The sequence below is a fragment of the Pongo abelii genome, chromosome 1, assembly GCF_028885655.2.
Source record: "Pongo abelii isolate AG06213 chromosome 1, NHGRI_mPonAbe1-v2.0_pri, whole genome shotgun sequence".
NCBI lineage: Eukaryota > Metazoa > Chordata > Mammalia > Primates > Hominidae > Pongo > Pongo abelii.
In genome coordinates, this window is record NC_071985.2 from 73289360 (window position 1) to 73302138 (window position 12779).

The following is a 12779-nucleotide window of genomic DNA, read 5'->3' on the forward strand; positions in this document are numbered from 1 at the left end:
TTTCTTAAGTGTTCAGTAGTTGCACTTTGTGTTAAGGTAGCCACTCTTTTCCCCGGTGAGCAGGCAAACCCCACCTTTTGAATTTCCTGGGATTTTCTCAGGAGTCCACACCATACAAGAAGCCCATCAGTCTTCTGGAACAGTGATCACTGTAAAGCAGGTTTCACAGTCCAGCCACCTTCTTGATATTTTGATAGTTCCCCACTTGGGGCTCTGCAAGACTTAAAATGATCTTATTCTATGCCAGCAATTTATTTACATCTAAATTATAGATTCAGTCTAGAACATCCTGAGCATTTGCCACTGTTTGCTCTAATACCTCTTACTTGTCTATATTGAAACATTTTGTCAGGCTCTACCAAGAGCCATTCTCAGCACAAAGCAGTTAATTCACTGTGTAAATTCACTTTTTCTCTGTCTTTCTTTTTTCCCCAAACTTACTTTCGTAAGCTTCCTTCAGCCTTCTTTGGTTTTTTCCTACCATGTTTGGTCTTCATTTCACTTACCCAGGTGAGTGACAGCGTCCTTGTCCCAAGGCCAGGTGGCAGCCCCTGCAAGGTCTTCCCGCACTGAGCTGGCAAAGTAGATGTTGAGGAAGTGAGTACTGTTCAGCTGCAGGGCCTCCTTCAGCTCCTTCACACTCATGTATGCCCTAGAGAGCATGCAAGATGAAAAAATGTCACAGCAAAGAATTGGTACTTAGAGAATATCAGAGCCAGATCTAATCAGATTCTAATGGCACTCCCAGCCAGCATTACCTTTTGGAGGGGCATGGGGCACAGACCAGCCTGTCATGAAGACCAGAAGAAAAGGCACTAATATACATTTGGGATGCTTATTCCAATAAATAGTATAATGACTTTTTAAAATACTATAATGTTTGTATGGATACTCCATATTTGACATCATACTCAATTCCCCACCCTACACCCAGGTTATTTCTTCAAGATAAATCTAATGATACCATGAATTCTTTGCCTTGAGAATTATTCTCAGGCCGCAGTGAAGAAGGCCTTCCAACTCTCAGTTTCTTTTTCTTTCCATCACACTGCATGATCCTTGAATTCCAGTTCAATCTCTTTTCCAGTATATGCCTACTTCAAGCATTATTTTTAAAAGAAAAAAGGAAATAGAGGATAGAAAACATAAAGTAAAAGAGGAAAATATGAGATGAGTTATAAGCAGGGAAGGACATAATAAAGCTAATGCAAGGCATAACAATTGTATAGACATTGCCCTTTCTAGTCCCTTAATCCATGGAAACTCTACCCTACTCCAATTACTTTATGATACCTAGTATGTTTATTGGTGACTTTGAAGGCACTAGCAAATATTATGTTTGCATTGATGCACAGAATTAAAGGTCTATTAAAAACACATGACTTGTGGCTTATAAAAAAGGAAACAAACATTTGGTCTGTTTCTAAACTCATATATAGTCAAAGATCTTTAGCTTCTCAGCATCAGTGAACCTCAAAACTTTACCATAAGCAAACAGGGCCTTGCTATTCTCACTGAAGTGTTTTTTAAGAAGGAACAACCAAACCAGAGCTCAATGGCCCCTTAGACTTACTAGATGTTCCCCACAGTGGTCATGGTCTGCCACTCCAGAGATAGGAATGTTCCTATCACAGCGTCAGCTGGGCAGACAGCCTGGCAACATAGGTTGGAAATTTCCTTTACTGATTATGCTTTGTTGATGCTATTCTAGTAGACAAGCTGCAAACACTGAAATCTACCACCCTAGAAGCTCATGTTAGGACCGCATGACCCTTCCCCTCTAGCTTGCTCTGCCTCCTGATTGTTGATGCCATCTATTTCATCCAAGTGTAGGATGTGCTGGCAAAAAGCACCTGAGAAAGGGCGATCCCAAAGATTGTTTATTTATTTTTTAGAACAGAACCAAAAACAGGAATAAAAGGAAAGACAAAAAAAGATCTTGCTTTAGAAACAAAGATGTTTAGGAGAAAAGGGCTTATAAAATACTGTCTTTTACTGACTTATAATATCTTGGAAAACTAGCTCTCAGCCACAAGAAATCGTCCAAACTCCACGAGATGATATCATATGTGATCAGGGGGATAGTTCTCCTGCTGCTTTCCTGAAGACACAACGTTTTCTGAGTAGTTGCCTGGTTTTCCCAAGATATTAGTCAGATTCTCTTTATTTTCTCCTTTATTATAAATAACTATAATTTCCTTTATTAATAAATTTATGGTTTGGGGGTGATGATGATATCAAGTGAGTCTTCAACATGGAGATGTTTCAATAGGCCAGAAGAAAGAGAGGGGAAGAGAAAAGAGAATGAAAGAAATGAAAAGAAAAAGAAAGAGAAGAAAAGAAAAGAAGGGGGAAGAAAGAACAGAGACTGAGCATGGGCTCAGCTCAGGGTACCAAGGAAGAAAAGCCACACCCTTTCTCTGTTGCTATTCTTGGGTTCCAATTAAAATTGGGAGTTGGTAACTTGACAGCTTTCTCTCTCTTCTCCTCAGGCACTTCTCCAACCTCTCTGCTCCTGGCATGGCTTACTTGGGCTATCTGTGTGTTACTGCTTCTCTGCCTGCCATCTACCAGTCTTGGACACCATCCTGCCATCCTCCCTCAACCCACCAGTTCCACTAATTTATCTTGAGCACCCTCCAAGGGGCCTCCTCCTCCACACCAACCTCATTAGCTGGTTCTCCTCATCTCCCTTTTCTTCCTTGCCCAATCCTCTCTCCAGCCATAAATTACCCTTCCAGATGACAGTATTTATGTCATTCTGGTGGCAAACTAGGTATGGTTACTCAGACTCCTGTACTTTCCAGAGATACAGATATATGTCGTCAAGTATAAGGGAGAGAATACATTTTAAAAAGCTAGAAAGAGTCATTAATTGAATTGATAGAAGAAACCTTTATTTTGCTGGAAACAAAGACCACTATCCAGACTTTTCTCTAAACCAACCAGAGTAAACACGTAGAGGTCAATGTGTCTGCTTTACATGCAGAATGCTCTGTCTATTGCAACACAGGTAACCATTTCAAAAGTTAATCGGAGCTAATGAAGATATATGTCTTAGCTTCTCAACCAATATGACCAGAATCTGGTTCATGGGCTTAGGATGAGGAAAAAAATGGATATTATTTTCAAATTTAGAGCTTAGCACCTTGCTTCAGAAGTGATTAAGAGATAGACTTGCCATTCAAATTAGCTTAATATTCAAGGGAAGGTAGAATGCCATACATAAATGCGGTGAAACGCAGAAGGGGCATGCATTGACCAGAACTTTGTATTAAACGGGGATGAACTGCATTAATCTGCTTAATTTCCGCCAGAATCTACCTTTCCTCATGCTCTCTACGCTCTAGATAAGGATACTCACCTACATGTATCCCTGAAGGACTCAGGGTGACCAAAGTTATATCTTGGTTTTTATAAAAATTGTCTCAGAAACAGGCTGTCCTTGGGGCTGACATATCAAGCTGTTCTGCCCCATTGCTCAAGCCTGTTAGTTCTGACATGCCCCGTGGAGAGTGCACATCTGCTTCACCATTCTATGACCATCACCTACTAGTTTGGGATTAGCCATTGCCAGGCTTCCAGTCTACCGTGTTTCATTGCCTCCCTGCCTTAGTGCATTCTCTCTGGCTTCTGCCATGCCCCTGACAGCTGGCTTTCCAGCCACATCCCAGTATCTAAATGTACACGCAAACTTCAACTACTGCTTAGTTCCCAACTAAACAAAGTAAAAGTGTAGTAAAAGTGATTCTTTGTGCTGTAGTTTATTAGTCAGTTAAATAGCCTTATTGTAGATTGATAGAAATTATTCAAGAAGGAAGCCAGAAATAGGAAAAAGATCTTGAGCTGTCTGCTGTCTGAAGGAAGTTGAATCAGTATCAAAAATTGGCATGTAGAAAACAAGACATAAAGGATGGATGTGCACCTTGAGACTGGGACCCACAGCCCCACTTCCCACAGTCAGAGCAAACCCACTCCAGAGGGGGAGCCTGACTGCACTGCCTCTTCCTTCAAGGGAATATCACCTTTGACCTGATCCCTCTCCCCATTCACTGGGCCCACACCTTGGGACTTGTGGGCCCCCGGAAGCACCAACTAGCATTCTCCAGGTTGCTCGGTGCAACCTCAAACACATAGTTTTCTCTGCTCCTGTAAAATTCCTTTTGCTCTTAGGTGCATGGAACTCTACTTATTCCCATATACTCCCCACTTCCTTTCGTTTTTCTGTTTTCTGGTTAATCTGTAAAGAGCTCCAGCCCCTGATTCCTGGGCTCTCCCCTTACTCCACCTCTTATTATCGCCTGAGGAATTTCAACATTTGTGTGAAGCATCCACTGAAAACACAGTCTTATTCTTTTTTTTTTTTTTTTGAGACCGAGTTTTGCTCTTGTTGCCCAAGCTGGAGTTCAGTGGCGTGATCTCAGCTCAACACAACCTCCACCTCCCTGGTTCAAGCGATTCTCCTGCCTCAGCCTTCCTGAGTAGCTGGGATTACAGGCATGTGCCACCATGCCCAGCTAATTTTGTATTTTTAGTAGAAACAGGGTTTCTCCATGTTGATTAGGCTCGTCTTGAACTCCTGACCTCAGATGATCTGCCCGCCTTGGCCTCCCAAAGTGCTGGGATTACAGGCGTGAGCCACGGCATCCGGCCAACACAGTCTTATTCTTGACTTCCCTATTTCTAATAATCTTCACTCACTTCCCTTTGCCCATCCATTCTCATTGTCACCCTTATTCAGATTTATTTGTTTCTTTTTCATTTCCAATCTCATGAAGATTTTTAGTTCCACTTGTCTGTACTTTTAATTGTTTATGGCCATCTCCTCTCCAGGGGTAATTTGAAATTTTCAATATTCTTCTTTTGCTCCTTTCACCTCAATTTGCTATCTTCATGACTCTTAGTAGATGCTCACACCTCCTTCTTTGATGATATAATCAAGCCCATTCATCATGAACTCTTACCAGTGGGTCACTGGGTCTCTCTCTCTCTCTCTCTCTCTCTCACACACACACACACACACACAAACACACACACACACACATATTTACTTCCTTACCTATTTGTATTCCCTTTCCCCGATCCCACAAGATGAGGTCTTCTGAGAAAATCCTAGCTAACACCCTCTCCTTTTTCTTCTTCCTTTCCAATTCAAACTTCTTAAAGGAATAATTTTTTCATCTCTCGTTCACTTTTTTTCCATGTACCTCCTAATCCCATCATAATCTGGCTTTTGTCTGTACCACTTTATCAAAATTGCTTTCATTAAAGTTGTCATTGACTGCTTAAGTTTCTCTGCCCAGAAAATTTTTTTAAAAAAATCATTCCCTTATTGGAACCTCTTGTTGCATTTTTATATTATTTGTTATTTCTCCCTCCTAAAACTCTCTACTTCCTTTGCTTTCATTGCAGTGCTCTTTCCTGGTTCTCCTCCTGCTTTAGAGACCAACGATTCTCAGTCTCCATTGTGAGTTCCTCTTTTCCGTTCTAAGTTTTAAAAGTTATTTCCCAGGGTTCTATTTGGGGTCCATTCTTTTCTCACTCTCCATGCTCACCATTGGGAGCCCTTCTATTCTTAAACTTCAAAGCGCTGTCACTATTCAAACAACTCCCCAACATAAATGTAACTAGTCCTACCTCTCCTCTAAGATTAGATTCTTATTCTTTTCCTATCAATTCAATATTTCTACCTGGTTTGTGCACAGAAACCTTGAAGTCAGCATGTCAACGTAATTGGTGGTTCTATTTGAGTACAAAACTCAGACAAAGTGAATTTCAACGCATCTGAAATAATGTTCCAGCTGGTGAATCTGTTGACTTGTTTTTCCATGAGTAGATTTGCAAGAAGGGTTGAGTTTTGGTTAAATACAGAGAAAGTATATGCCTGTGTCCATGGAAAGATTTAAAAATCAAGGACAAGAGAAGGAACACATTGGCATTTTGTCCTCTACCTAATCTTACAAACTGGATTTTGAGCTTTTTAAGAAGAAACTAAACTTCATAAAAAAAATTGTAAATCCAGGATAGACAAGCAGTTCTGCTTTAAGTCCTAATAACAAAACAAAGTACTGATGAAGATAAGGGCTGCTTTCTCCATTTCTGGCAAGAATTAAGGGACGTCAGCACCATTCTGGCCCTTGAGAGTTTTACAGCCTTGGATTGCATCAGGCGCCAACTCTCTAAGGCCAGCTTTTCCCCAGAGAAATAGGGCAGAGCATCATCTGGAAATGCTGAGTGTCCACAGACAAGGTAAATACCACTGCCAGTGTTCAATGGTAAATAGCAGGAGAGCCACGGAACTGGTGCGCATGAATTGTAAAGGCACACCCTTCTGGAGACTCCAAAAAGGTACACTGTATGAGGATAAGATTTTATAGTTACACATTGAGCTAATGTAATTTGATTTGATTGTTAATGGTAGTATGAGCTCATTCATGCCCACAGCATTATGTGGACTGCAGATTTTCAGTTTATCTCTAAGACAATGCTCACAATCTTCCCCACACCCATTTCTCCTCCCTGGTCCCTCTCTGAATTGGTGCCACTTCTAATACTCTTTCTATGACACAAGTAGAAAATGCAGAATTCCTCCCTCATTCCTTGCTCTCCTTCACTCCATCCCCTCAGTACAATCAACCAACCGCTGATGACCCCAGAAAGAAGAGACATAGTGGTGAATATTGTTTCCCTTCTGAAGGCCACACAAGAGACCAGACATTATTATCACCAGAACATCATCAACCAGGAATATATTTGTTTCTTGAAATTCAAACATGGAAAACCTGACAAGACATTATACACAAAACATTAACTCACGTTTGCTAATTCATGTGGAAATGAATATTACTAGAAGCAAAATGGAATTTTCTTTAGAAATATTTGTGTTGTAAGAACTTGAGGTTGAAATAAAAGAAATAATCAGAGATTGAAACGACTTAAAGTCTAGTGTCATAATATTTTAAGGTAGTCAGAATAATGCCCTCAAGGATGTCTGTGTCCTAGTCCCTGGAAGCTGGGAATATGTCATCTTACATGGCAAAAAGGACTGTTTAGATTTGACTAAAAGTACAGGCTTTGAGATGAGGAGATTATTCTGGATTATCCCAATGGACCCAATCTAATCATACAAGTCCTTAAAAGCAAAAAACTTTTCCTATGTGTCATCAGAGAAAGAGATGTAGTGATGGAAACAGGATCAGAGACAGCTACAATGCAGGCTTTGAAGAAGGAGGAAGGGGCCCAAAGCCAAGGAATTCAGGCAGCCTTCAGAAACGGGACAAAGCAAAGCAGTAGATCGTCCTCTAGAACTTCCACAAAGGCATGCAGCCTTGTTGACATCCTGATCTTAGCCTAGTGAGATTTATGTTAAACTTCTGACCTACAGAAGTACAATAAATTCATGTTATTTTAAGTCACTATGCTTGCAATAACCTATTACAGCAAGAATCGAAAACTAATACATCTCTTTTCACTTCAAAGTAATACCACTGGAAAATAAAAGAGCATAAAGAGAATGAACATCTGGCTTTAAAAGATGATATCAAATGAAAAGATTTGTTTTAAAAAACCCTGAGGCCAGAATTATGGACTCAAGAGGAGGAAAAGAGTGTATTCCACCACTCCGGTTTTTGGCAATATTTTACTCACCATATCAAGAGACCCATATAGTAAAATTTATTTAGAAGGGTAGGATAAAAATAGATAACTCATCATGTACAGATACTTAGAAAGACAAAATATGAAGCACACAAAAGAAAAGTGTAGTGGAAGAGGTCCCCAAGAGAACTTGAGAGAAAATGGTCAAAAGGGAGCCAGTGTGTCAGGAGCACAGGCTCTCAGGCCAGAAGGACTTAGTTTCTAGGCTCACCTCCTCCACTCAATGGGTATGTGGCATTGGCAAGGCACCTACCATCAATGTATCTCAGCTTCCTCAACTGTAAGATGGGAATAATGAAAGTAACTATATGAAAATATAGTAAATAATATATAAATATATAGTTATAGTAACTAATGAAAATAACTACATGAAACCCACCTCATACAGTTATTGGCAGGTAAAAAATGGATAACATCTTCATAAATTTGACACTTTATAGTGTCACACACAAACATTCAATAAATGTTATGATGAATAACAATACCTATGGCTTCAAATATCTACTTAGCCAGAAACAAAGTTCAAAAGTCATAATGTAGGAAAGCAAGTGTTATCTTTCAGACTTGGCAAGGAGCTAATCATGGCTTATGTCTAACGAGCAGGTATACTTTGCTTACAAGGAGCAACAGAATGGAGGCAATCCCACAATGCAGAAAGGAAGAAAGCACACTTACATTCAAGCCCTAAAGTCAACCCATGATGGGAAGTTTTTGATAACAATAAAATAGAAATGAAACTCTCCTGTGCACAAACTACAGTTGGCCTGGTAAGACAAAGGTTAGTGTGGAACTTCCATTAGTGCTTTTGGAACCTCCCAAAGGCAAGTTCCAAAATGGACACAGAAGAGGGACACAGTGATTAGCCCCAACTTCAAGTGAGATGATCCCTGTGTGAAGGCTGCTTCTGCTAATAGCAACAACACCTCCAATAAATACTTTTCTTGACTCAAAAATTTCAAGAAACAACAAAGAGATATAATAGTTTGATTTTAATGTTCACTAATAAGAAATAACTAGCTGGTGACGTTGAGTGAATAAATTTCCTTATTGAAATAAACCTCTATATTTTTAGTATTTGCAATAGCACAGGCTGATAACACTAAAATTTCAAGCTTTAGTAAATTAGATTTCCAAAAAGGAAATCTAGGACTCTCAAGAGGAAAATGGTCTTTGGAGGTGGAAGGATAGAAAATTTAAAAATCAATTTAATCCTAGATTGTCCCAATAAAACAGAAAGAAGACATAAAGCATCAAAAAGAACCAGATATTAAAAGATAACTCTCAGGAAGGTAAAATTTTAAGAGAACACGTATAGATTTTAGAAGGAGGAATAGCATAAAATGGTTAAAAACAGAGAAAAAAAAAAGGCTTGAACCAACATAAACATGAAAAAATGCAAAGAATAATAAATCTTAAAATATATTTGTTTCAGAGCATTGATAAAGATAGAATATAATGATACAGAAGGGAAAAGAAAAACAACCTGAACTCTTAGAAATCTGCCTTGCTACCAAGATGAATAATTATTAAAGTGGAAATCCACTCAGCAATTTATTTACCTGGCACCATTTATTTACTGCTAATAATAATGGTGATCACAATTAATTCAGTCCTGACTGTATGCCAGATGCTTTGTATATATTTTCTCATGTAAATCTCATAACTTTATGAGGTTAGTATAATCACTTCATTTTACAGATAAGAAACTAAGGCTTTCAGAGGTAAAGTGTCTTCCCCCAGATCACATAGATTGTAAGTTTTGGAGGAAAGGTTTAAACCTGAATTCCTCTAATTCCCAACATGCATTCTTTCTTCTAGCCTTAAATTGGTTTCCCTTATTATCTGCAAGTCACTGTGCTAGACCCTGGCAATGAAAAGATGCAGAAGACACGGCTCTTGTTTTCAAGGAGCTCAGTCAATGAGCAAGACAATCAGGTGAACGAATAATTAAAATACAATGTGACAGGCACCATAATAGAAGTGGGTACAAAATTACATGCAAGAACAAAGTGTGTCCGGAATTAGTGGGTTCTTGGTCTCACTGACTTCAAGAATGAAGCCGCAGACCCTAGCGGTGAGTGTTACAGCTCTTAAGGTGGCGCATCTGGAGTTTGTTCCTTCTGATGTTGGAATGTGTTCGGAGTTTCTTCCTTCTGGTGGGTTCGTGGTCTCGCTGGCTCAGAAGTGAAACTGCAGACCTTCGCGTGAGTGTTACAGCTCTTAAGGCGGCGCGTCTGGAGTTGTTCCTTCCTTCTGGTGGGCTCGTGGTCCCGCTGCCTTCAGCAGTGAAGCTGCAGACCTTTCGGTGAGTGTTACAGCTCATAAAAGCAGTGTGGACCCAAAGAGTGAGCAGTAGCAAGATTTATGGCAAAGAGCGAAAGAACAAAGCTTCCACACTGTGGAACGGGACCCCAGCGGGTTGCCAATGCTGGCTCGGGCAGCCTGCTTTTATTCTCTTATCTGGCCCCACCCACATCCTGCTGATTGGTAGAGCCGAGTGGCCTGTTTTGACAGGGCACTGATTGGTGCGTTTACAATCCCTGAGCTAGACACAAAGGTTCTCCACGTCCCCATCAGATTAGTTAGATACAGAGTTTAGACACACAGGTTCTCCAAGGCCCCACCACAGCAGCTAGATACAGAGTGTTGATTGGTGTACTCACAAACCCTGAGCTAGACACAGGGTGCTGATTGGTGTGTTCACAAACCTTGAGCTAGATACAGAGTGCCGATTGGTGTGTCTACAATCCCTGAGCTAGATATAAAGACTCTCCACGTCCTCACCAGACTCAGGAGCCGAGCCGGCTTCACCTAGTGGATCCTGCACCGGGGCTGCAGGTGGAGCTGCCTGCCAGTCCCGCGCCATGGGCTGGCACTCCTCAGCCCTTGGGTGGTCGATGGGACTGGGCGCCGTGGAGCAGGGGGCGGCACTCGTCGGGGAGGCTCGGGCTGCACAGGAACCCACGGAGGTGGGGGAAGGCTCAGGCATGGTGGGCTGCAGTCCTGAGGCCTGCCCCACGGGAAGGCAGCTAAGGCCCGGCGAGAAATCGAGTGCAGCGCCGGTGGGCTGGCACTGCTGGGGGACCCAGTACACCCTCCGCAGCCGCTGGCCCGGGTGCTAAGTCCCTCATTGCCCGGGGCCAGCAGGGCCGGCTGGCTGCTCCGAGTGCGGGGCCCGCCAAGCTCACGCCCCCCCCGGAACTCCAGCTGGCCGCATGCAACCCCGGTTCCCACTCGCGCCTCTCCCTCCACACCTCCCTGCAAGCTGAGGGAGTGGGCTCCGGCCTTGGCCAGCCCAGAAAGGGGCTCCCACAGTGCAGCAGTGGGCTGAAGGGCTCCTCAAGTGCCGCCAAAGTGGTAGCCCAGGCAGAGGAGGCGCCGACAGCGAGCGAGGGCTGTGAGGACTGCCAGCACACTGTCACCTTTCAAAAGGACAGAGTGAAAAATATGCTTAGATAATCAAACATTAATAAGGCACTGTAGAAGTTTGTGGTAGATGTTGTGCATTAGTCTGCACATAATTATTCCACCTTCCTTCTGGTCTGTCTTACTGTTCTGGAGGACAGAGAAGCTAAATTTTACATTTCTCCAGCTCCTTTGCACCCAGGGATTTGGATGAGATTTACAATCTACCATCAGTTGTGTTCTTCATGTTAGAGTTAAAAGGTGACTGTGAAATGACCGCCTTCCTTCTCACTGCCTTCACTTACTCTGCCTGCAATGGCTGGGCAATAGTGTTCCGGCATCCAGCCATGAGCAATGTGGGTCTTCAGAGACAAGCTATGGGGCAAACCCTCTTTGCTGGTGTGGATCTAGTAGGCAGAGCATGACTTAGGGATGGCATCAGTGGTTTCTTGATCTCCAGACAGCTGCTGGGCAGCATGTCCTTGAAACTGGCAGTTCTAATGGAAGCTTCAGAATTCCCACCTCCCTTTCTGTGGTAGGCATAGCAGCTCCACTTGCAGACCAGTTCCATAATCTTATTCTGAGAGATAGTTCTAGATGTTCAACCTCAATTCTACTACTCTAGCCCTTACAAAGATTTTAGAGGCAACTCAATTCCTGTATTTAATCCCCTTTTGGTTAAAATAGCTACAGTGGTTTCTGATTTTTTCAACTATGTCTTCAGTGATTCAGAGACATTATTCCAACTGTGTTTTCAAAATTTGATTTTCATTCTCATGGTAGAAAGGTCAGGAAAGATATATTTAAGCAAAAGAATAATGCGACAAAGAGAAATTGCAAGTGCTAGCTGACTGAAGAAATAGTGCGAGAACTGTTTTTGAATGAATTAGTCTCCAGAATCATAGGAAGTATTCATAAGACCCCAAAAAGACCTGTTTTGGTGTTTATATAACAAATAATTCCAATCTTTGCAGATAATAGAGTGGGGCAAGGAGGCTAAAGACTGAAAGATATTTCAACTCCTGATACAGGAAACAGGAGAGATTTGGAAACTATAAATTAGTGAGCTCAATGTCAATTCCCAGAAATATTTTCAATGCATTATTAAATAAACAAATTTTTACTACTTAGACAAGAAAGAAGTAATTACTGGAACTATCACGGGCTCACCAGGAAAAAAGAATCATGCAAAACTAATCACATTTTATTGTTGTTGTTTTGATTATTTTGTTGCATTTTCTAGAGCAAGACACTGTTTTGGAGAGTGTGTCCTTGATTCAGCAAGATGTTGGATAGATCTCTCATGAGATCTTTATAAGGAGGGTGGAAAATGTGTATAATTACAGATTTATAACAACTCACACTAAATCCTGAGACTGCCCCCAAAAAAGTTTTTATATCCCTAGCCCAGATCTATGTATTTGCCCCTATTTCATTCAGTAATTTAATCAATGTCTTGCAAGAATTCATATGATGTAAGTTTGTCAAATTTGCGAACGACATGACTTAAATTGGCCTCAAAAAAGTTATAATTATGAGAGTAAACTCAGAAGGTAAAATCTAAAAGCTTCTGATGTAAAATCTACACTTAAGCACATACACACACACAAACAATTACTAAAACACAGCATTAGAAACTCTGGGTTTAACACCAATCAATGGGAGGAGTATGCCTACAGATTTCAGTTGTCAACAGTGTTCCACGGCTCTCCTGGGGG

At 41.4% G+C, this 12779-nt stretch overlaps 1 protein-coding gene across 1 annotated transcript in view; it reads right to left on the reverse strand.

Moving 5' to 3' along the window:
* Positions 1-12779, reverse strand: part of PAPPA2 (pappalysin 2) — a 302050-nt gene that overhangs the window by 181912 nt on the left and 107359 nt on the right. Inside the window, exon 4 of the mRNA XM_024232330.2 lies at positions 507-652. Coding sequence (XP_024088098.2) covers positions 507-652 — 146 coding nt within the window. The remainder of the gene's footprint in view (positions 1-506; positions 653-12779) is intronic.